The 23278-nt window shown below is 41.3% G+C and overlaps 1 protein-coding gene across 8 annotated transcripts in view; it reads right to left on the minus strand.

Moving 5' to 3' along the window:
• Nucleotides 1–23278, minus strand: part of LOC118124395 (triple functional domain protein) — a 79993-nt gene that overhangs the window by 44603 nt on the left and 12112 nt on the right. For 6 of the 8 annotated variants that reach the window (XR_004698728.2, XR_004698726.2, XR_004698727.2 and 3 more), the window contains exons 2-3: nucleotides 15653–15703; nucleotides 2575–2649 (exon numbers count right to left, since the gene is read on the minus strand). Coding sequence is in view for 5 of the 8 variants with exons in the window: in XM_035182116.2 (XP_035038007.1) it covers nucleotides 2575–2649; nucleotides 15653–15703 (126 nt within the window). In the remaining 3 variants the exon portion in view is untranslated. Of the gene's footprint in view, nucleotides 1–2574; nucleotides 2650–8303; nucleotides 8636–15652; nucleotides 15704–23278 lie in introns of those variants that run through there. The other 2 variants (XM_047344040.1, XM_047344039.1) reach the window with 2 other exon arrangements.

The following is a 23278-nucleotide window of genomic DNA, read 5'->3' on the forward strand; positions in this document are numbered from 1 at the left end:
GAATATTTTAGAATAGCAAATAACATCCTCTAAAAAAAGGAATGCTTCAATCCAAAGAAACAACAATACACCGTATCCTGATATTATTACCTCCACCAAGGAGGTTATGTGTTCGTCTGTTTGTTTGTTTGTCTGTTAGTTAGTAAGATTACAAAAAAGGATGTGAAGCCACTAAATATTGGTGTGGATCTGGATCGGGGGAAAGATCCAGAAATTTTTTCATCATTATTCTAAAAGAATATTTTATGGATTCAGGCATGTTTACGTGACTGATATTTATCTGTGTGTGCAAAAAATCAGGATCTAGTGAGTTTAAATTTGGTTTCAAGGGGACTGTCTTATTATTCGCTCTTTGAGTGCCCTTCTAGTAATTAAAATGTTTTCGCTTAAAGGATAATAGCCTGGAATCAAAATTTAAAAAATATTTGATCTGTGTGAATGTCTGAACAGGACGTAAACAAATTTAGCTTTTATAGCTTTTAGCATGACAACATGTTCACAGTGACAATGCTAACATGCTGATGTTTTGCAGATATTTCAAGCATTTTAATTGTAGTGTGTAACATGATAACATTTGTTAATTATCACTAAAAACAAAGTTTGTTGGAATTTAGTTTTTAATGTCATTGGAACCTTTAACCTGATGAAGGGGCTAAATGAAAAGTCAGAGGATCACCAATTTATCCTTCAGTGACTGTGAATGACTTCACCAAATTTTGATGAGGAATTTCCCCACATGACCAAAACCACAAATGTAAGATTCATGGTGGCACTGGAGGAAAAGTCGGGGGTCTTCAGAGCCAGTGGAATACATCATCTGAGAACCATAAACATCTGTACAAAATGCTGTACCAGTCCTTCAGGTAGATGTTGAGATAGTTGAGTCGATAAGTAAAAACCTTAAGCTACTAATGGCACTATATAAACGGCAGACATTTACCAGGGTCAGTAAATTTCATCCCTAACATCTGTACACAAAAGCTTCTGAAAATCGCCATCCCAAGATGCAGCTAACATAGCTAAAAGTGATAAATATAATCAATTTATAAAATGATTTGCTTATTCGAAACACATGCAAGCTGAATGAATGGTTCCTGTGTGTCTTAACCCTGTACTGGGAGCATTTTTTATTTTGCACATACTTCAGCCTTGAACAGCCTCCTAGCCTGAATCCAGTCTTTTAAATAGTATTTTGTCATTTTAATTGGGAGTTGGGTAACGTTTACTGTTTGCAGTATATCGTCTTGAGACTGAATTATGAATATCTGGTACTATAATAACAATATTTTGTTCGTAGTCCCTGACCAGTTGCAGAAGCAGAAAGCTGCGTCGCTCACGTGGGAACTTGTAAACACAGGCTGACTGTGCTCAGCCCACAAATTAGTGAGTTAAGTTGGGTTGCTGTGCGCCCGTAGGCTCAACCCGGCTGCGCAATGGAGAAAATCAAACGCTCACGTGGCATACAGGCAGACACGAGTGAGGGCGAACATAGCCAATTTATTAAGGGGCTGGATCTGGTATAATAGGCTTAGCTCATTCACCCTCTTTTTCACCAGCGGTCCCTCCTCTTCCTCCCACCCTCCTTTATTTCAAAGCCAATTACTCCACCACTGACTAATATGGGATGCAGTAGCTGACAGTAAGTCATCACCAAGGCAACTCCCCACTGCCTCTCCCCCTCTCAATTTATGTCTGTTTGTCTGAGTCATCGTCCTCATCGTTTTGTTTCTGCCTGTGACCTTTGCTGCACACACAAGGGGACCAAAGAAGAGTGTGCATTGAACACACACACACACTTATTAAAACACATTTCACTTTGCAATTCCATTTGATACTGAGCCCAGCGCTCCCCTGTATGACGGTGTTTCCAATGATTCTGCATGTACATATGATCACACACACACACACACATACACACACACACTAATGTTTTTGTGTGTTGTACAAATAATCCTGCTAGATGTTCTTGGCAGTCCATATCTGCAGCTCTGCCTCCTGTGAGTTTTCCCTGGCACTCACAGGGAAAGTGAGTGTGTGTGTGTGTGTGTGTGTGTGTGTGTGTGTGTGTGTGTGTGTGTGTGTGTGTGTGTGTGTGTGTGTGTGTGTGTGTGTGTGTGTGTGTGTGTGTGTGTGTGTGTGTGTGTGCCATTGCTGAGCTTCCCTTTGAGGGAGAAAAGACACAGGCAGCTGTAGCTCTCTATTATATAGTCCTGCTGATATTGACTAAACAATGGATGTCTGTGTGTGTATGTGTGCATGCGTCACAGTGTGTCTAATGTGTAATGTGAGCGAGTGTGAAGAAGGGTCCAGGGTTAAGTGCCTGGGTCCCAGTGTGACCCCATGAGTTTTGGTAGTTTTTTTTTCAAAGTGCACGGCTTGTTTATATTTCTGTACTGTCCATGTATGTGTTTGTTTGCGTGAGTGCGTGCGTGCGTGCGACAGAGAGAAAGAAACTGCACATCTGCACAGTTGAGAGCTGTGTATGGAAAGGAACTTTTCTTGTTTAACATGATCACAAACATACACACACGTATACGTGCGCACACACACGTATACGTGCGCACACACACTCACCTGACAAAAAGGCAACTTTTTCTTTGAGGATGGGAAGCACCTCCATTGCCCTCATCTCCTCATTTCTCCTGAAACCTGGAGAGAGAAAAGAAAGGGAAGTGGAAATTAAGAGAAGGAAGAATACAAAAACAGTGTGTCCCTTGTTCTCTCACAGTTCATCAGCCATGACTTTCTATCTTGAGGGCAGATTATTTGGGACAGAGCAGATTTTGTCCACTCGTAATCTAGAGATCTGCAGCTTTTAAATACAGGGGATTGAGACTCATTTCAGATTGCTTGCATCATGAGGAAAGTCTCACACACACTCACAGACACATACTGTGTATACACTGCCAGAGGAAGCACAGAGGCTGTGGTCGGAGAAACAGTAATGAGGAGACAAAGTGGGGCCAAATTCAGGGGGAGTTCGGAGGAAACGAGCTGCTGTAACTCCTGGAACTGAGGTGAAATGGGGTAAAGCAACGTTACACACCATAGGTCACTTCAGTTCCCATTAACTGGAGTCAAAGCTGAACTCCAGAAAATACAGACCATATTAAGAGGATTCTCACACGGTGAGAAGCTGGTGGATTTTCACATTTACAAGTGTTGAGGAGGGAAAAACGCTGTATTTATGAGGATTATCAAAAGTGAAAGTTAACAAGATTTAGAGTCTACAGCCACGCTACAGTCCACAGCAACTCTGTGAGGATGGGTTTAGGTACAATAGGGACTTTAAGCTAAATGCATACATCAGCATGGACTCATGATCGGAATGACAATATCAACATACTGATGTTAAGCAGGTATAATGTCTACAATGCTAACCATCTTAGTTTAGCATGTTAGCGTGCTCACATTTACAACAGGGTTTCTGGACATTTCAAGTTTAATTGAAGGCTATTTGAGCCTTTTTAAGACCATAATGAGTTAAATTAAACACTTAAGTACAACAGATACAAATAAATATCAGGAGTTCTTGCCAGGACTCAACACCGGCATTGGACAATTGAAATGTTGACCTGATCAAAGTAGTAAAAAATATGAAAAGTCAGGGGGTCATCTGAGACATTCCAATTTATCTAACAGGCTCCATGAATGTCTGCGCAACATTCCCTCACTATACATCCACTAAATGAAAAGACATTTCACATGAAGCCAAAATGCAAGGGGAGCACCAAAGTCTATAGAGCTGCTTTCTTTCTCTAGAGGATTCACCATGAGCGAGTTGATGACGCTCCTAGCACGCGATACGACTTCTTGGAACCACAAATGAACATAATGGAAATCAATTGACCCACTGACAAGCAGGCATTGCAGTCTACAGAACAAAAAAATATTACCGCAATTATGCTAATGACTACATTTAATTGTAACTTTATAAATTCTGGCCATTGTCAACTGACTGTTCTCATTTTAGAAATTGAGACATCTCAGCTTTCAAAATTTCCCTCCACCTCCTGTACAAACCACAGTCAGAGGGTTTTATAAATGGCACCATTGGGGGAGGCCATCAAGCTGTCAGCTGAGAAAAATTAATACAAATATAGTTACCCACTTCAACTGTGTTTGCCTGCTCTTAGACTACTAATCTATGACATTTTCCCTGTTAATAAATGTCCACCAGTCCTACTTGCACGTATTTACTGATGAATCACACACAGTGGCTGAACCTTCAGCTGCTTCATAAAAGCTTTAACATTCACTCAACGGTGGATTTCTAAAAACTGTAGTTCCTTCTTGGAAAAAAAAAGGACTCATGTGTTTATATATTTAATTTCATGGAATTAATGGAATAATAAATGATAAATAGCATGGGAATTAAAGCAAAAATAAAACACACTAACCTGAGCTATAAACCATTACCCTTTAAATGTCAGTCTGGATCTCAGGGGTGTGATTGTGTGAAAGTTGCCCCATGTTGTGTTGTTAATATTCTGTCAGAGGTGAATGGATGGCTGTCAGGAGATATTCAATAACCTGTTCTAAAAACTCCTAAATATAGACACACAATTCCCTAAAGTGGTTGGACCCACACCTCAGCCTCAAAACACACAGGGCCTGACACTGAGACAGACGCCCACACAGGTGGACAGAATGGGCCCAGATTTTGTCCTTCAGACACAGCAGAGGTCTGCTTTGTGTGACTGATGACCCAGACAAGTCATATTACCCAAGTGTCTCCTGTTCTTTTTGTTCTGTTCGTCCCACTGATTCTCACTCTGTTTTTCATCTGCAGCCCAAGTGCAAGAGCAAAACTCCTAACATGTTTTACACAAGTCAGAATGAGGTGACCGTCTCTCTGAGACATCCCAGGTCAATGTACATCACAAACACACAGCCACCATACTAAGAGCTGTTTAAATTCTCTAAATGATAAGGAAAGGAGCTTCAATGCATCCTATCTTATCTCCTCTAGCAAAGGAAACACTGGACCTGTATTAAAGGAAAGGAGAAAGTGACGCAACATCGTAGTTGCACCTCTGCAGATCTACGTAAATATATATATGTATTATTCTTGTGACACAATCCAGAACTGATGTAAAGCCTCACAGGATCAGCTGAGCTCCTGATTTCTTCTTTTTCACATCTGCCCAGTCAAGAGTCATTTTGAACAACAAGCATATTGAACTTATAGTTCGCAATATCATCATCCACACTACATACACATATAAAAGTAATTTCAATCGCCACTTCACATATAAGCTCAAAAGCACCATGACAGGAAACCATATGGACTTATCTCTGAATTTTATCCATTCTGGCTCGTTGCTCTGTTCATTATTTCAACAAAAAAATATTTAATGGCTCAACTAACTCTACTTATAATCCTTGTAATATTGTGGTATTTTAACATTTCAGTCCTATTTATTTATTATTATTATTATTATTATTATTATTATTATTATTATTATTATTATACGCACACAGCACAGAGTCAGAGTCCCTTCACACCTTTCCTAAATCCTTACAGATTCTTCCTCACATCTTTCCTTGACCTCATGACGTTTTCCATCGGGGTCAAAGAATAGTGATCAGAGAGATTGTTGACCCAGGATTGTCAGAGAAAAGACATGTTATCTAATTTCTGTCTTCCACTAGAGTACATCTACAGTGTCTTATAAGTGGTGGTGAACTGGTAACACACACACACATATTTATGCACACACATTTTCAGCATGCATTACATAATAGTACAATAAGTACACTGTAAGTAGGAGGGGTAACATCTCTGTCTCTCTGCCTGTTCTACTGTTGTGATGCAAACCTGAACAAAGACACACAGCCCTGTTGGGCACTTGAATAGTGAATTGTACTCAAGTCTCTGTTCTCAGCACGTCGCCGTATTTACGAGTGTACGCTAATGAGCCGCTTATTCTTTTTCCACCACCGGAGGAGATTGATGAGAATCAGGACTTGTCTCTATTTTTACTTTTCTCTCCTCCTCTCAATTTTCTCCTGACATCCCTCAGGGTGCCACAAAAAACAAATTACCATGATCAACTACATTTCCCACTGTGCTCCTGTACAGATGATGCATGACATGAGGTTGATGCAGTAAGAGAGCTCTTCCTCTAACTCGATTTCTGGGAACCGTGCATGGACTAGATTGCAATCTTTGTGGAAATAGCAGGAGTGTCAATTCAAGTTAATTATCGTCTCCACCAAGGAGGTTATGTTACCACCTATATCCGTTTGTTGCTTTTCTTTGTTTGAGTATTTCTCAGCAGGATTATGCAAAAAGCACTAAATCGATGTGCATTAAGCTAGTTGGAAGGATAGAATGTGAGCCGAGAAAGAACATGTTCAATTTTGGTGGGTAAAAATGCCATCTAAAAAGGTTCTCAAAACTCATCCTGGGCTTTAAGAATTTGTGGTGGGTATTTAGTTTGACATGTTATGGTCACTCACTTCTATAAAACTATTAACAGTCCATTTATAGTTGCATAGAAGGTAGAAACTGACTTCTCTTTTGCTTTAGTTTCCAATCATGTGCCCTGAAAGAACAAAACATAACTGATTCCTGATGCTGTGGTTGCCATGGCCAGAGCTATATTTGTAGCAGCTGTCTGTTCCAACCTGCGTTGGGAGAAAATATAATCCCACACACTGTCCATCATTTGATCTCGATGCATTCTAATAAGAAACTGATTTGAAAAGAAGAATTTTGAAATTACAACCTAAAACTGCCCGCAGATCAATATACTAAAGAAACTGTATGTTCACCATTATACTGTATAACAGTATACTGTAATGTAATGTTTAGCCGTATTCAACATTTATAGCAGTGCTGCTGTGTCAAATTAAATGTCTACTGTACATGTTGATTGTGAATTACAAGATACACACCACACAAATGGATAAGTCAGCATATTTTCACCATGTAATGGTTCATCCTCTGAACAAAGGACTATCTTTGAAGTTGCCCCCAAACTCATTGTGTGATTGGTTGGCTGCCAGTGAGCAGGAGGATAATCAAAGGTCAATGAAAAATCTAATCTTGACAAGATGACAACCAGCAACACAGTGTGTGTGTGTGTGTGTGTGTGTGTGTGTGTGTGTGTGTGTGTGTGTGTGTGTGTGTGTGTGTGTGTGTGTGTGTGTGTGTGAAGAGAGCGCACACAGTGAGCACTTTGTGGCTCTGTGTGAATTCGCTACTGTATAGTAAAGTTGAACGGCTAATGGATTACGGTCTTGCCCGGCGCATATGACCCTCTGTAATCCCCCCCGAAAAACACACAGACGTTTGTACATCTATTTTAGTGAGGACGTCCCATTACAAGTGGGTCAGAAAGTGATGACCGGCCAAAATGTCCAGACTTTCCCAAAAATGGTCCTCACAAAAATATATGTACAAGTACAGACACACACTCTTCTCAAGAAAGACCCTTCCCTGCATCCAGACCCCTTTTCCCCACGTTTGCAGATCAACCGCGATTTTGACATTTTATCTGGAAATGTCTGAACATAGTAACATATTTTCTATAACTAGTCTGATGATGAACACCATGGCAAACCTTCAGTTGAGCTCATTTAATAGTGCTGAAGTGGTTTCGGGTGGATCTTGTCCTTTACCAAATACAAAAGGTACGTTTAACCACACAAAGGCATCACTTCCCTGTGCTCTGCAGTGTCGTGGGACTGGAGAAAGTGGCACAGCAGCTAAATATAGAGTGGACAGGTCACACCCACCCCACTCACACAGACAGACACACACACACAGAATCACAGTCACACTGGAGAAAAAGGAATTTCTGGATGAATAATGAGCAAAAACTAAAGAAGCGGACGAGGAATAAAGACACTACTAAATATTTATGACATAATGGGACGCGTCATTGTGTCGTGACTAGTCTGAGAGAAAAAGAGTAAATATGAGGGAGAGAGAAGGAAGGGCACAGACAGTGAGGGAGGGACAGCGAGCGAGAGTGTGAAAAAAGGAAGGCAGACAGGGAGCGGCTGGAAAATGACAAGTGGACAGCCACACACAGTGAGGGAAAGGACAGATGGTTATGATGTATGAACCAATCAGTCACAGTCAAACCTGTCAAACACATACTCTTCTCCTCCCCTGCTTCTTTTCCTCTATTCTGTCGATCTACAGACTGCTGGAAAGAATGCAAACATTTTATTCACTTCCCACTGATGAGTGGAGGAGGAGAAGTTTACAGCTCGTATAAAGGAAATTTCCTCATGGTGGATGTATACACATATTCATCCAAACACAACCACAAGATGTGGTATAGTACCTGTCAGCTGGATGAGGGCGGAGCCAGTCTGGGCATATAGCCACTTGTGATTGGTTGCCCAGCAAGTCATGCTTGATCATTCTTCCACAAACTGTAAAAAAAAAAAATCCTTAAATTGCTGTGGATTTGGCTTCATCTGCTGACGGGGGAGCGTAGTTCGCTGCTACCATCAGCTAATGATAGAGTGACTGGCCGATGTGCTGAAGGGATCCCAATCCACTGTGGGCACAGTCACAGCAGCTGAGGCTAATCCTGGGATTCCTGAGGGGAGATATTCCAACCCAGCAGACAACCAAAACCGCTCATTCTGGTGCTGTCTACGTATCCATATGGAAAAGCTGCTGCAAACATTTCCAAGCAGAAACGGCGCGATCAGTGCACACCATTTTGATGGGCTCCAGCACACGGTGAGGATGCATGGCCTCTGGGTGCACTTCATGAGGGCATTAGGTGAGCTGCTTATCTGCCTGTCTATTGGAAAGGCAGGTTCCTGGAGGTAATCCTCAATGTGTAGGAGGAGTAATGATTATAATATGCCTGCACTGCATTTATGCACCCCGAGAAGCTGCTTAGCATTAGGAGAGAGACTCGAGATTGATGGGGAAACCCTAACAGTGCAGAAGAGGCTTAGGCTACATCCACCTGAATGTTTTATTTAAAAAACAGTGCATTTAAAAATAACCAACGAGACAAGCGTTTCAGCTCCATATTAAACATCTCTGTCTATACTCACACAACTGAAAATGTGTATCTAGTGACCATTCACATACACAGGGTACGGCAAGCAGATTGTCTATTAGCAATTGATTGCTTAATTGCAGAAAACACCACAAAGGAAAAACTGTGACAGTAAAAAGTAAGTGCAGGAATGTATTTTCTTGGGCCGACAACAACAAGGAACTGTTACAAACAGTGTTAGCGAAGTTTTGCATTCACCATTGGTTGTTGACGTAAGTGATAAGAACCAATCAGGAAGCGAATGGTGGTGACTGTGTCATCATTTCCAAAAGTCACAGTTTCTGCACGTCAATATTAAAACACAACTCCACAAAGCTAAAACAGGACCAAAGTTTTCAAACGTTGTGTGGATGGAACTATAGCAACAATGATGGGTTTAAAAACTCAGTCACGTTCACAATATTATTAATTGCTATAGTTATTACTGCTTTAATGAGAAAACAATGTATTTCTGTTATGCAGAAATCTCAGATACTGTTGCGTCATGATTAGGCAAATGCCTCATTAATGTAAAACAGCAATGCAGATTGTTTTTACCTGACTTACAGTACTTAACTTGTAAATGACATTGAGTGTTATCTACTATATCGTTCAAAAAAATATGTTTCAGTGAAAGTAAACTGAAACTAAAAAGATTGTATGTGTCAATCAAGAAACCTCACGTGTGATAAATGATGAAATGGCTTAAAAAGATACGATTAGGGCTGGGCGATATGACTTCAAATCAATATCATAGTTATTTCAAACTGTGCTGTGTGTCTACATTACATTTACATTTCTCACATATAGAAAATATTTGGGTAGCCCAACCAAGCGAATCATGCAGTTTCATTACATTCCTCATTTTATTTATAATCAATAAGCAATTAGCAACAGCTAAGGAGGTTATTATTACCGTGTTGATGAGGTCTTAATTCAGGAATTCAGAGAAACCAATGCCCATTGCTGAAGCCGTAAAATACCACGGATAATCCAAAACTGAAGAGAACAGTATTTTCCAAGAAGTTCAACAGTCCCATACGACAGAAATAGACAAAAAAACGGTCCAAAAATATTCCTACACCTAAGTCAATCCCAATATTTTCGTCGCTAGTCCTGCATCAAGTGGGTAGTGCTGAAGAGCAAGCTAAACTGCTGCACTCCTCAGTGAGAAGGAGCAAGGGAAGAGTGGGAAATTTCAGAAATGTTCATTGCTCTTTCATCGCTCTTTGCGATATGGAAACTACCACAAGACACTCAGGGATCATTCCACTTCAGGACTGTTGCTGGGTCGTGTGTGGGTTGGTGTGAGCGTTCGTCAAAATATGTCAACACTCTACACACACCTCAGAGGTGTGAGACTTGTAAAGGGGCCTCCCAGAGGTCAAGTAGGAATTAGACTGGCTGATACAACAAAGCAGCACTCAACAACACCACTACAACTCTCCCCGGAGACACTGTCTTAAATACCTCGAGGAGGGGTTTAGCGAGTGCGATTCTGTGTTTACAAAAAAAAAAATCATAGAGAATGCAACAGCTGCCTGGTCCCCGACAGATGGGATGGGAGCTGGAATGGGTGGCTGTGGGTCAGTCGGTTGAGGGAGGGGGAAAGTTGCCTACACACCACAAAAATAGTGCACACTCCCTAACAGCATCGCCCTTATCTGATTAAAGAGCAGTCGCATAAAGGCCTAATCTCATAATGGCTCCTGCAGCTGACTTGCACACATCGCTTCTGAACCAGCTGTTGCAGGTCAAGAGAACCCGAACTGCGCACATGTGTGTACATCCCTGCATAGCTGTGGACTTCCCACATTCACGGCGTGACAGACATTCCTTGCTGAGGGATGTGTGGGAATGACAGGAATTCCTCGATGCTGAGGGAGAGGACAGGAATAGGGCATCCATGATCTGGACCCCTGACCTACATCCTGATCAACAACGCTTTAAGAACCCTGTTTAAGAAACAATTAGGTACCGGCCAATGTAAAATTATCTGACAGCATCTGAATGCTTACTTTACTAATGAATACGACGATGTTTCATAGTCTGAAATGCTGAGATGTCAGTACTTCACTTATGCATGACAATTTTGAGTTTCCCATGGTAGTAAATGTTATTTCAGAGACATTGCCTTGTCCCTAATGTGAAAAACATTGTACAAATTGAAAATCAAATAAAGTGACACCCGATAAAATGTCACAATTTTATCGGGTGTATCCAGCTGTCAAGGAAAACAAACATTAGTTCTATTAGTTGGCTGAAAACACTGCTGACAATACCTGACTCACAAAAGGGGTTGAAAAAAAAAAAAAGGGATGGCTAATTATATATGCAAACAAATTAAAGCTGCATGTTCTGAGTCATCATCCTCAAGTTGTTGATCAATATAGAAGAAATGGAAATTAAGAGGCTTTGCTTTGCCCTTGTATTTCAGTGTAGAATTAGCATTGTGAGTATGATAACAAAAAAATACTTTGAGTAATTCAGACATGAACTCTGGAGACTTTCTCCGGAGTTTGCCTTTCACATATGAAGAACACAGCAGGAGATTCTCCAGTCAGACTCCTTCACAACAACACAGAAATCTGCAGAGTGTTCAGTTAGGGGGTCACACCTGGGTAGAGCATCCAGGAGGCAGGACGTTACGTATACATTCCGCTATGAAGATTGAATGCTTTGTTTACAGCCCAACTTACACTTTGTGTATGTGTATGTTTTTTCTTTCTGAGATATTGTATCATTCAGTTTTGCATTTGTCACGAGTTAGATGCGTCATCAAGCTCTTACAAGGTTGCCTGGCAGGAGAAACTCCAGAGCAACTGCCAGAGCAACTGATCGGACATCCTCCGGACAATCTCATGAAATTATCCGGAGTTTGGTGCATGTCTGAAAGTAGCTTCAGATTTTAGGATCCTGGTGTATTTGATCAGACTCTCTTTCTATTTCTTTTTAGCAGCTTAGCTTACATACTTGTTGCTAGTATAGGTAGCATGATAGTTGGCTGGAAAAGCTAACATTAGTGTGTGACATTCACAGTTTCTAAGCTAGGACTGGAGAATCACTTATCTCGATACCTGTTTTTGTCTACAAAGAATCATGGAGCTCTTATCTGCGACACTACATTCAATTAAAATGCTATAATCCGACAACACATTAATTACCATCAAGTAACAGATGCAGGCATCACTTTTTCTGTATTTGAGATATACTGTAATGAGGACACACTGATGTTCCCTGGAGAACAACAACATATTGTTCATCAGGGTCATTCTCTCATTGGGTTTCCCTATTTATTTTTCTCTCTTCCCAACAACTGACTTCATTGTTTGACACTGTACATCTCCTTCTTCTTCTTTTCGTTGATATTATAATTTCCATTTTTGTGACTTGCGTTTTTGATCTTCCTTTGTGGTGAACTGACATTACCCAGCTTTTCTTCTGATTGGGAGACTCAATTTGCCAGCTCTGATTGGCTGCTTGGTGTTGCCCTACTGCACAACACAGAAACAAGAAGGGCTGTTCTGATTGGCTGTTGGGATCAGACACAGCTGTGGTACTTACACAATGCACCTACTGTGGGTACAGCTGGTACTGGTCATGCCACTGTACACACACACAGACAACAGTGGGTAACAACACCAGTCATGAACACCTCCAGGTTTATTCTCTTAAATTAAGAGTAAAAGAATAAAAGGAATCATGGGATCTTAAATCTAAAACTTAGTTTGAATTTGACTCATCCAGCAGCCAAATATGCTCATAGTGTTCTTATTTTACAAAGGAAAATAATCATTGTCTGTCCAGTTCTAACAAAACCTGCATTATGAAGTTTAAGTCTGGAGACTGTGCTGCTCTTCCATCTTATGAATCCTCCATCATGTGGGATGAACCGCTGACCAACCAGTCTGTCTTCTATTGTCACTTCCCTTTTCCTCACCACTCTAAAAGCACTACACACCACTACCTCCTGCAGTACAATGCTGTCCTAAATATGCATGAGAGGGTGTAGCAACACAGTTTGTCTTTGTACAGATGAGGGGGATTGCAAGTCAAAACCTAGGGCACCTTTTGGATTTGTTTGCACGAATTTCCAAGGCACTTCCAATGCTGCAGGAAAGCTGTAAAATAACCAAATTCCGTATCCATAAAAAGGCTTGTTTTTAATAAAGATTCTTTAGTGTTTGGTGACATAAACTTTGTTTTGTTTCTCTGTGAGAAGTTTACTGCTTACCTTTGCACTATTTAAGGTCATTAACAAGACCTGAGCTGCTGAAATGTCAATAAAAACTGGAGAAATTGGTGTGTTGTAAAACTTTTGACTGGTAGTGTAGTTAACAAGAGAAAACAGGCAATTACAGGCTATTGTTAAGTCTAATGATAGAGTGATATGTTCCCATATTTTTAGCTGTAATTTGTGCCAATTCACTACAATGTGGGACAATATATCTCGCCAATAGCAACTCTGTTAGGCAGAGGGAGGCAGGAATCACTGTATGTTTTACAAACACTCCTGATCCACCTCAAAACCACTAGACCAATGTCTGAGGCCAGTTGTTGTATTCAAGAGATTAAGTGTGCAGTGAAAGATACAATTTTCAAGAGGTCCTTCTGCAGCACTTATATCACGCTGCATTGAAAACCAGGTCTTGTTGAACTGTTACAAACATCAAGCTGACAGGGTAATTGATTTCACAGTGCAACCTGGGGTGTTATTTTCCTCTCAACTCAGACTGTCCGGGTCCTTTCATTCTCCTCTCTTTGTCCCCCAAATCTGAGATTTGGCCTGAGAGAGAGAGCAAGAAAAAGCACCACCTTCCTTTATCTCTGCCTCTTTCTGTTTTCTCCATCCGTCCAGACCTCTAATAGCAGGGTAGGCTAACTGAGCGAGTAACGGGCCAGGGTTACCCCAGCGACCCGAACAGCAGGGGAGGAGGGAAGAAAGAGGAGGGGAAAAAAGACAGAGAGAGACAAGAGGGAGAAAAGGTTGCTTGTTATTGGTGCCAAGAGTTCATTCGTCCGGGTCTTTTAACACCACCTGATCTCATTCTGACAAACCGTGACAAGACAGAGAAAGTCAAGAAAGATTTGGAAGTACATGTATATAATTCTAATCCAGAGAATGAGTGAGAGTGAATTTTAGCCACTGACTAAAATTCAATGCACAGTGCACAGTGAGCTGTTTTCTTTTCACTTATTGACTCCTGCTGCAGTTCACTGTTAACAGTCTAATGTAGCTCTGTCTGCTGCAACCCTTTCTCTGCTTCAGCTCCTCCAATCTGCACAAATACGCCACCTGGAGGTGACGCCAACATTCAATTTTCATCAAGCCTTCAGAACGCAACGATTACTGAGGATTAACACAAATTTAACTACCAGGCAGACAGAGAGAGACAAATAAGTAGACAGACAGACAGACAGATGGAAATGGACAATCGCACAACATTCCCTCTGTGCAAAGCACACTTCGGCACGTCTGTCAAGGTCCTCAGGCATTAATGTTATTACATAACAGGCACTGCCCCCACCTCCCCAGCAACCCACTCCTCAGCTGCCCAGTCAGACCAGTGGACGTGGATGTCAGGCCAAGGCCTAATCTCCTGCATCCCCACCTTGAAACCAGCAAATGATAACTGTCAAGCACCAGAAAGCTTCAGAGAAACGTCTCCCTGACAGCTTTACCCAGACCGGCCACACAGCAGCAAAGAAGCCAAGTATTGTCTATATGATTGCATTTGTGTTGTTTCCATCGCCTTTTTCTGCGGGCGCTGGACGAGTCTCCATCAAGCCCCGAGGCTTTGGAACAACCTGCCAACTCGCTGTCCTCCTTTATATCTATGGTTAAGGAGGGTTTTGATTTTTCAAGGCCAATACTGCAAATGCTTTTCGACTACAGCTATTGAAAGTCAAAAATGTGCAAGTCTCTTCTTTTCAGCGTAGTCCATGAGGAGAGTAATAATCTTGAATATCAAAGTGGTCATATGTCTCCTCAAATGTCTCATTAAAGGAAGACGGCACTGACTGGCAAATAGCAACCGTCTGATATGACAAAACAAACCATCATCATAACATACTCTTAGGTTGGTCTAACCAGTGACAATAAATAATGGAAAATCAAGTATGACTGAGAGAAAGGGAAACAAAAGAAATGTCTTTTGGGTTGACGGAAAGGCAAACTGGGTGAATAAATCAAAACTAAGGAAAGAGCACAAGCTATGGGGAATATCAAATCTAAAATCAAACCATTATGGACAGAGGACAGGAGTAGAAAAAGGGACGAGGAACGAAAGCGACAGACAATGTCCATCTCAACTTATGATGGAGAGGCTCCTGTCACTACAGAGATGGGTGCTAGGGACAGGTACCCAATCACGGCAGGCGGAGGATGGTTTGTGATGGTGGAAAACGAAAAAGGGGAACAGGAGTAGAAGGGTGGAAAGGAGGAGGGAGTCAGGCAGATATGATGGGGGGAAATAATGGTGACAATGACCTGTCTTTGTCACCGGGAACACTGAAATATTGATCGCATGTGTGCATGTGTGTGTGCATGTGGAAAAACAGCAGCACCACTGGGATATTCTGTGTACAGTGGGTCTGGGTTGACATACAGTATGTGTGAATGTTAGTTTTACCTGCAATCTGACTCGATACATCTCCTTTGGGCTCCTTAGGGAGGGATCCATCTGTAGGCACACACAAAAGAGAAAATATTAACATGGGGATTTTCGGAATTAGAACCTGTCCAGGTTGTACCCCGACGTCAGCTGAGATTGGCTCCAGTCTCGAAACAAATCTGGCATATTTAGGAGAATGATATAAATGAATGTGTGCAATTTAGAGCAGATCCAAATTAAAATCCAGATCTAGTGAATTTGAATGTGGGTTCATTCTAACTTTCAATGTGATGGTCATAAAACTAAATTGGACAGATTCAAAATGTTGGCGCGATACTGGCACAAAATACAAAGTCCAGGGATCATCAAAGACATTGCAGTTCATCCTTAGGGAGACATGAACAGTCTGAACCAAATTTGAATGTCAATCCAGCTGAGCGTGGTTGAGACATTGCTATTTGGGCTAGTGTGGCTAAAAAAGACAATAAGACTTAAGACTTGTAACAACCAAGGGAAGACGGTGCCGTTGGTCCAGTACAAACAAAGCTGAGGCTTTCAGAGTAAGGTTTTCACATTAAATAAAGCCCGATGGAAAACTTCAACATTGGCTTGATCAGTAAAGCATAAAACCAAACCAAAATTGTCTCACTCGCAGGAAAAACTTTGGTTTATGACAAACACAGTTGAAATTTTCAGAAATCTGAGCGCAACTAATGAAACAAAAGGCTACTGCTTGTCTCAGCCATGTTATGGTCTGCTTACACTGGGCCAGTGCATCCAGGAGTCACTTTCTCATCACTATACAACTCATGACCCTGGCCCGCTGGTCTCCCAGCCAATACTACAATTGGCCTATTGATCCAGCCTATAGCCAGTGTGTGAGAGAGAAGCTGCTGCTGTGACTGAGGGTAAGATGCAGTCAGTGTCATGTGCTGTCGACATGTAAACAGGCTGGACGCTCGACTGGTTGACTCAGTGACACATGTTCCTTCTGTTCTGACTCAGGCTAACTCCTTCCTGTTTAAGCTCACCGAGTTCTGCATTAAAGCAGACAGCAGCTGGTGGTTGCACTGAATACGTGATCTGTACTGAAAATCGAAAAATAGGTACTAGAATACTGTCTAATTTCTATATATTTAGACCTATACTGCATGTACATTTTCTCCATTCTGCAATGTAGACTTCCACAAGCTAAAGAGCACTGCGGAAAAGAAACATGTAAACACACTCTGATAATGTTACACACCTATAAAGAGGCTCAGTTATGATACATTTCATGGTTAAATGGAATTACCACACTACTTTATTTACTGTGAAATCCCTTGAATCAAGATTTCACTCAAAAGGTCTGTGTTATGAATTTGTGGATTGTTATTAAATTCTGGTTTGAGTCGACTGATATAGCAATATACATCGTTTTGTTGATACAAAACCTTTTGTTTCAAATACCCTATTGTTTATTTCCACATAGTGTGTCACAAATTACACTCTTTATGGCAATATTTTATGTGGAAAAGCAGGCAGGAAATTTGCATTAGGGTACCGAAATCTAATATGGAGGAGAAACAATGTGACAAAAGAACAGCCAAGATGAAATAAGGAGACACTGCTGTCCAATGGACGTGGTTAAGGTGTGAAAAGTCTTGGCACAGCCCAGAAAAAATTATTTCACTATACAACAGACTCACAAACCTAGTTTACCACCGATGCAACATCCATGTCAAACAGTAGGCTACATAGAGAGCCTATGGATGAGAGTCTCTAAAGTAAAGTTAAGTGCTCTGAAAAGACCTCAAACTCAAAAACGATATGCAACGATGTGTATTGTTGTGTAGACATTAAAATGGATATTTTTAATGTCTACATTTATTTATTATTTTGGTCATATTGCACAGCTCTATTACAGTCCCACCGTTATTGTACTAGGTTGTAAACAGCAGCTAAGAGTAATAGCAGTGACAGCTGAGAGTTTCAATTTAGTAATTGCTTGAGAACCTACAAGAGTGAAGATCTAATTAAAGTAATGGTGCTCTTTAGATTTCAGTTGACTATCACTCTTGCTCACCTGCTTTCAGTTGCAAACACACAGGACAGTGATCATTCAACTTACGCCATGTTCACATACTGCATTAATAGATGGGAAAGATTCCCACTGCTTGCATGACTGCTGAGTTGGTTCTATGAGGATTAAAATACTCAAGCTGTGATTATGCTTGACGGATTGTCACCGTGTGCGCCAACTGTGATGTTGACACGGCAACTCTCCCTACTTGCGCTTGAGGCGTGGTGACTCATTGAAGTTTTCTCCTAAACGATTGGTGTCGCCGCTGAGAAAAATACACCACACCACCAGGAAAAAGCTTAGCGAGAGGAGGAAACACCAACAGAACAGTTTTGACACCAGCTGGTTTCCTCCGGGAGCACATCTGCTTCTTTGCCTTGACAAACCAGTCGGTTTTCTTTCCAAAATTTCCTTTTGAAAAATGGGATTTAATTTATGCTACAACTCGATGTGATATCCCCGAAAGGTGCTGCGTCAGCCACACGGGCGAACCAATGATGCCCACAGGAAGAAGACTCTAGTTTACCATGAAGCAATGTTTCAGTCTGCTGTGTACCAAGAAAATGATAATGAAGGAGAAACTCATCGCCAACAGGACGATCTTTCCAAAGATGTACAACTCTGCCATGAAGGGGTACAAAGACTGTGCAAACTCTCGGTGTTGAATATGACCTCATACTTTTTGTTCAATTTCTCAGGCACTTCCACATTGATAACTGCCGAGGCGGATAGATCAAAGCTTTTAGATTTAAAAAAAAGTTTCCCCAGTTATAATTATAACTTGAATGTTTGTTAGCAGTCCCACAAATATGGAAAAAATCAAGACTCTATACCAGGAAGTATTTGACTTGCTAAAAAGCCCTTGAACAAAAAATAGATCTCTTTCCAGCTCCATATGAAACAGCCCATGACCTCTGACCTTCAGCCAGTATCATCATATTAAATGATCCCTGCATGCCATTGTGATATAATTATAAAAGCTGGTTACTTTCTGTAGGGGATGAAAGTGTAAACTACCTCACCCGACGGCTGTGATTTAGCAACACAGAACACATAAAACTGCACACGAGTAAACAGCCAATGCTCGGATTCACAATGAAAAGCTCTCGCACACAAACACAGTGTGGGAAAGCAGAGAGCGGAGCAACGAAGACACACGATGATCTCAAGGGATTTTCTTTAAAGCCTTGTACCTGGGAGAACTTCAGAGAGAATGAATGAGATGAAGGGGAAAGGAGGGGAAAGAGGAGGGAGAGAGAGGGAGAGAGGGACCAAACACCCACATACTTCACATATTTGCAATGCCGAAGATGTCCACTTAAGCCGCAGTGTGCAACAACATAATACCAGACTACAGTAGCGGTTGCCCACAAATTATCACAATCTAAACAATGAGACTTGAAGCCGAGCCAGAAATCAAACACGCATGGACATAAAGGGGATAAGACGTAACTTATGTGTGTATTATAGAGACACAGATACACGTGCATTCTTGAATGGAGGCTTCTTCTCTGAGATGTGGCTATCAGAGCAATGACCACACACCCAAGGCCAACTTTGTTACAGACCATTGTAGGATAAACACACCACTAAAACGTCAGCTGAGCTGTTTGGATAAAGCTAAACAGATGACACACACACCTCCAACAACCATTGAGGAAATGACAAAGCAGAAAAATGCAACTGGCCCAAACCCACAAAACATCCAAACTCCCTTTTCTGTGAAACATGCAAACACTCAGACATATTTAACTTACCTGGACCTCAGCTCTGTTGCACAGTGCCCACACTATATCCTTTACTGGGATCCCTTCCACACACGGCCCTCTCTTATCCCGACACACACTGTTTTCTGTCTCAGAGCCCGCGCTAACATGAGACCACCCTTTCTGTGGGCCCCTGCCTTCCCCTTCTCGGCAGGCACACTCATCGTTTGACTCATACACAAAAAGGAAAGACCCCTATTCATTTAAAAATACCTATTGTCTGGCTCACAACGACTGAAATGAGGTGTGAGGCACAAAAACAATGACCCTGCTGTCAAAGTTGTCGTGCAGAGTGTAGTGATATATATTGTTGTCAGGGTTTGGTCAGCATTTAAATGTCAAGGGCCAAGGGATCAACCATCTGAGCAGATTTTTGCTGCTTGGCACAGATCTGCGTGTGGCATGATAACAATGAGTGAAACTCGGGAGGACGCATAATGAAACGGACAGTGAAAGGGTTTGGTGTTTTTGTTATCTTTGTGTCTGTTTTTGAAGTCAAATGTTCATTGCTGTGGTTATCCACTGCACTACTCAGAGAAAGAAAATGTCTTAGTTGGACAATATGATCGTTAAGCCATTTTCATGTCTGGAAAATTAGGTCTGGACATTTTCTGGAGTTTGCCTTTCACATGTAAAGAATGCAGCAGCAGATTTTCCAGGTCAGACACGTTCACAACAACTGGAAAATCGAAACAGTACATTCAGTGGCGGAGGAAGCATCTGGATAGATGTAGAAATAGATGTAGAAATTCCATAGAAAACACGTCTTTGTTTACAGCGCATCGACACCAGCATCGATTCTTAATCAACTAAAGTTCTCAAATCTAATTTTCCAGTTGACATCTTCGTCTGTGTCTTCACATGTATGACATCACCTGATATATTTGTATTCTATTGTTTTTTTTCAGTTTAAAGTCTGTCATTTATTAGAATTGTCACCAACACACCCACGCTTTCATTTTTAACTTTATCCTGCTGTATTCTCTCATAGGCCCACTCGGTCATTTTACTACGGGCTGTTAGGAAACGTTTTGGAAAACGTGTGGCAAAACTGACTAACTTTGCGTACTCACACACAGCCACTGTGGAAACCTTCAGGAAAATGACTGGTGTTGAGTGCATGTGTGAAAGCAGTGTTACTGTCATATGGCTTTCTGTGGATTTAAGAGTCTCTGCAGTTGGTGCTCTTTCCTTTGTTTGTTCAGCCATGATGTTCGTCACTGCTCTGCCAGCCTTCGCTACAGGAAGAAAAAAAGTCCCCCTCATTTTCTTACTCTCATCTAAACAGATTATTCTACTTAGTTACCTTGCACAACCTCACAATGGATAGTTTATCAGAATGTAGGTCACCGGCACCTAAATATCTTCCTTAAATACATCTGATTTTAAAGAGGGGGAAAAAATAACTTAACATGGTTAAACTCTGGGAGGATACTACAGTATATCGTTAGTGGGATCTTGTGGTAGTTAAAAGTAAACTAATCAGAAAGTTAATCAGAGGCTTACCTTCATCTGATTCCATCCATCTTCTACCAAAACATAGCCGCAGCGTAAACATGATCCCCATGAGATTAAAACCTTAAGTTTATAAGAGTAAATTGTATCCTTAACACCAGCGTCTACTTCGGTATGACACTCATAGTGCTTGTATATAAAAAGATAAACTGTGCAGAGATCAACTACCTAGCCAGTTCTTCTTCATTCCATACAAAGGTGAAAAGTTGGCCTGTAAACCCAAGTACTTTTACCAACACTCGGCTGTATCAAAACTATGTCTCAAATACATAAATCTACCAATAAATCTATAATCAAAACAAAGTTGATGAGCAGGAGCAGAGAAAATATATGACATGTAGAACAGTTTATTCATCAAACCAGTAATCCTCCGTCCTGAGTCTCAAGAGAGCTTTCCAAGAGTGCCAGCTGCCTTCAAAATAAAGTACTCTAATCGCCTTCTTTATTGTATTAACTTTTGATTCTGTTCTGAATGTGTGTATAATTCACCATCACTAGCCTCCACTTCAAAAGCATGGTGAGAATGATGCTTGATAAACTTGCCTGTCTCTATCAGTCCCGTACCTACATGTTTTATATGATTGTGTGGGTGCGTTCGGCTGACAGGTTGTGTCCTGGTCTTATTGGTTATCATATCATTCAGTTAATTTTTCCTGCTTTATCTTCTATCCACGGCCTTATCTACACTACTGCGGATATTCTATTGAACGGATATTTCCCCCTCCGTTATAGAAAAAAGTCTCAGTCCACGTGATCTTCATTTTACAAAATATCGCCGTCCAGAGGAGACCACAAACGCAACTACAATCACTCAAACAAGCATGCCAGGCCAGTAGGTGGCGATAAAGTCTACATCACAGATCCATCAAATACCAGGGAAGAAAGTTGTGGTCCAAGTGATATTGGGCGCGACAGACGCATGTGAATGCTGGTAATGTGGAGCACTGATGCTAAATTTAGCTGCAAACTTGTAATAAGACCTATAGCAGTTCTAACCAAACTCAGAGAAACCGCTATATATGTTGTTGTGGTTTCTGGTGCACTCTCATTACATAAAGCAACAGAGGGCATGCACAAAGTAAACTGTCACCATTGTTTCCCAAACGTTCTGTTTTACCTATACACACAGAAACCAGAGTTTTTTTTTATTTGCATTTTGGACGGCATTTGTTGAAATCTTGTTTTAGTGACTAAAAATGCTGTTGGCGTGTGGACAAGTGGCCCAAACACAGGGGGGGGGGGGAGTTTATTTAACAAAATATCCGCATCAGTGTGGACAGGGCATTCATTTTCTAATTCCTAATTCTTCTATACAATTAACCAAAATTATTCAAATATGAAATAATTAAGATCAGTGTATATGATGGAATAGAGGCATTAATATGTGGCAGAGGTCACCAAATTTGGGCTTGTACGACCCAAACTACTCCATATCCTTGTGGGCATCCGACATTATTGTTTTCTGCTCTCGCCTGTGATACCAGGTGCTAAATTGTCCCCATTAAATACTGTAGCCAGGATGAATAAGCCTGTCGCCGCACTAAAGATCAGGACCATTGCTTTAGACTGTTTCCTATGGCCCTCAGGGACCCCATCAATGACCTCAGTAGTCTGTAGCCTTTTCTTTTATCACACACAAAAGGCCACTGACTGTGATGTTTACAGCGGATCGATTCCTCTCAGTTACTGGCCCTTAACAGGAGAGAAAGGGGGAAAGTGAGAAGTAGAGGACAAGAGACAGAAAGAGAAAGTGAGTAAGACGGGGAAGGCAACAGTGAGATAGCAGTTTTGAATGCACTGGAGACCCAAAGAAAAAAAAGGAGTACAATGGTCTTTCAGGACTTGTCCTAGTTCGGCTCACTCATTCTCTGTCTCTTTCTACTCTCTAAATCGGAGCAGCGACCATTCTGACAAATCTTTCACACTGATCCTAATCAATTGCAAGCCACTTCAATTATTTTATAGACTTCTTTCAGTAACCAGTAGAAGCTCTGTTAACACAGCTTAGCACACACATCTACACTTCTCTTCATTATCTCTCCAAGGTCTTGCTCTCTCTCTCTCTCCATCGCTGAAATTTCACAGCTCCTCCTGTTCTCTCTCCTCCACCTGCACAGAGTAGATTTTCTTTATTTCCCTCGAACAGGACAATAACGCCATTCACTCACTCCCGAGGCTTATTGTTTATGCTCCTCTTACAAGAATGCGTAGAGAAAATCTGCACAAGTGAGTTCACGGTCACTTGCAACCTGCACTCATCTCCCACTCCCCTCCAACCTACCTCCCGTCTTCTCCTTTATC

This window comes from Hippoglossus stenolepis, chromosome 17 (genome assembly GCF_022539355.2).
Source record: "Hippoglossus stenolepis isolate QCI-W04-F060 chromosome 17, HSTE1.2, whole genome shotgun sequence".
NCBI lineage: Eukaryota > Metazoa > Chordata > Actinopteri > Pleuronectiformes > Pleuronectidae > Hippoglossus > Hippoglossus stenolepis.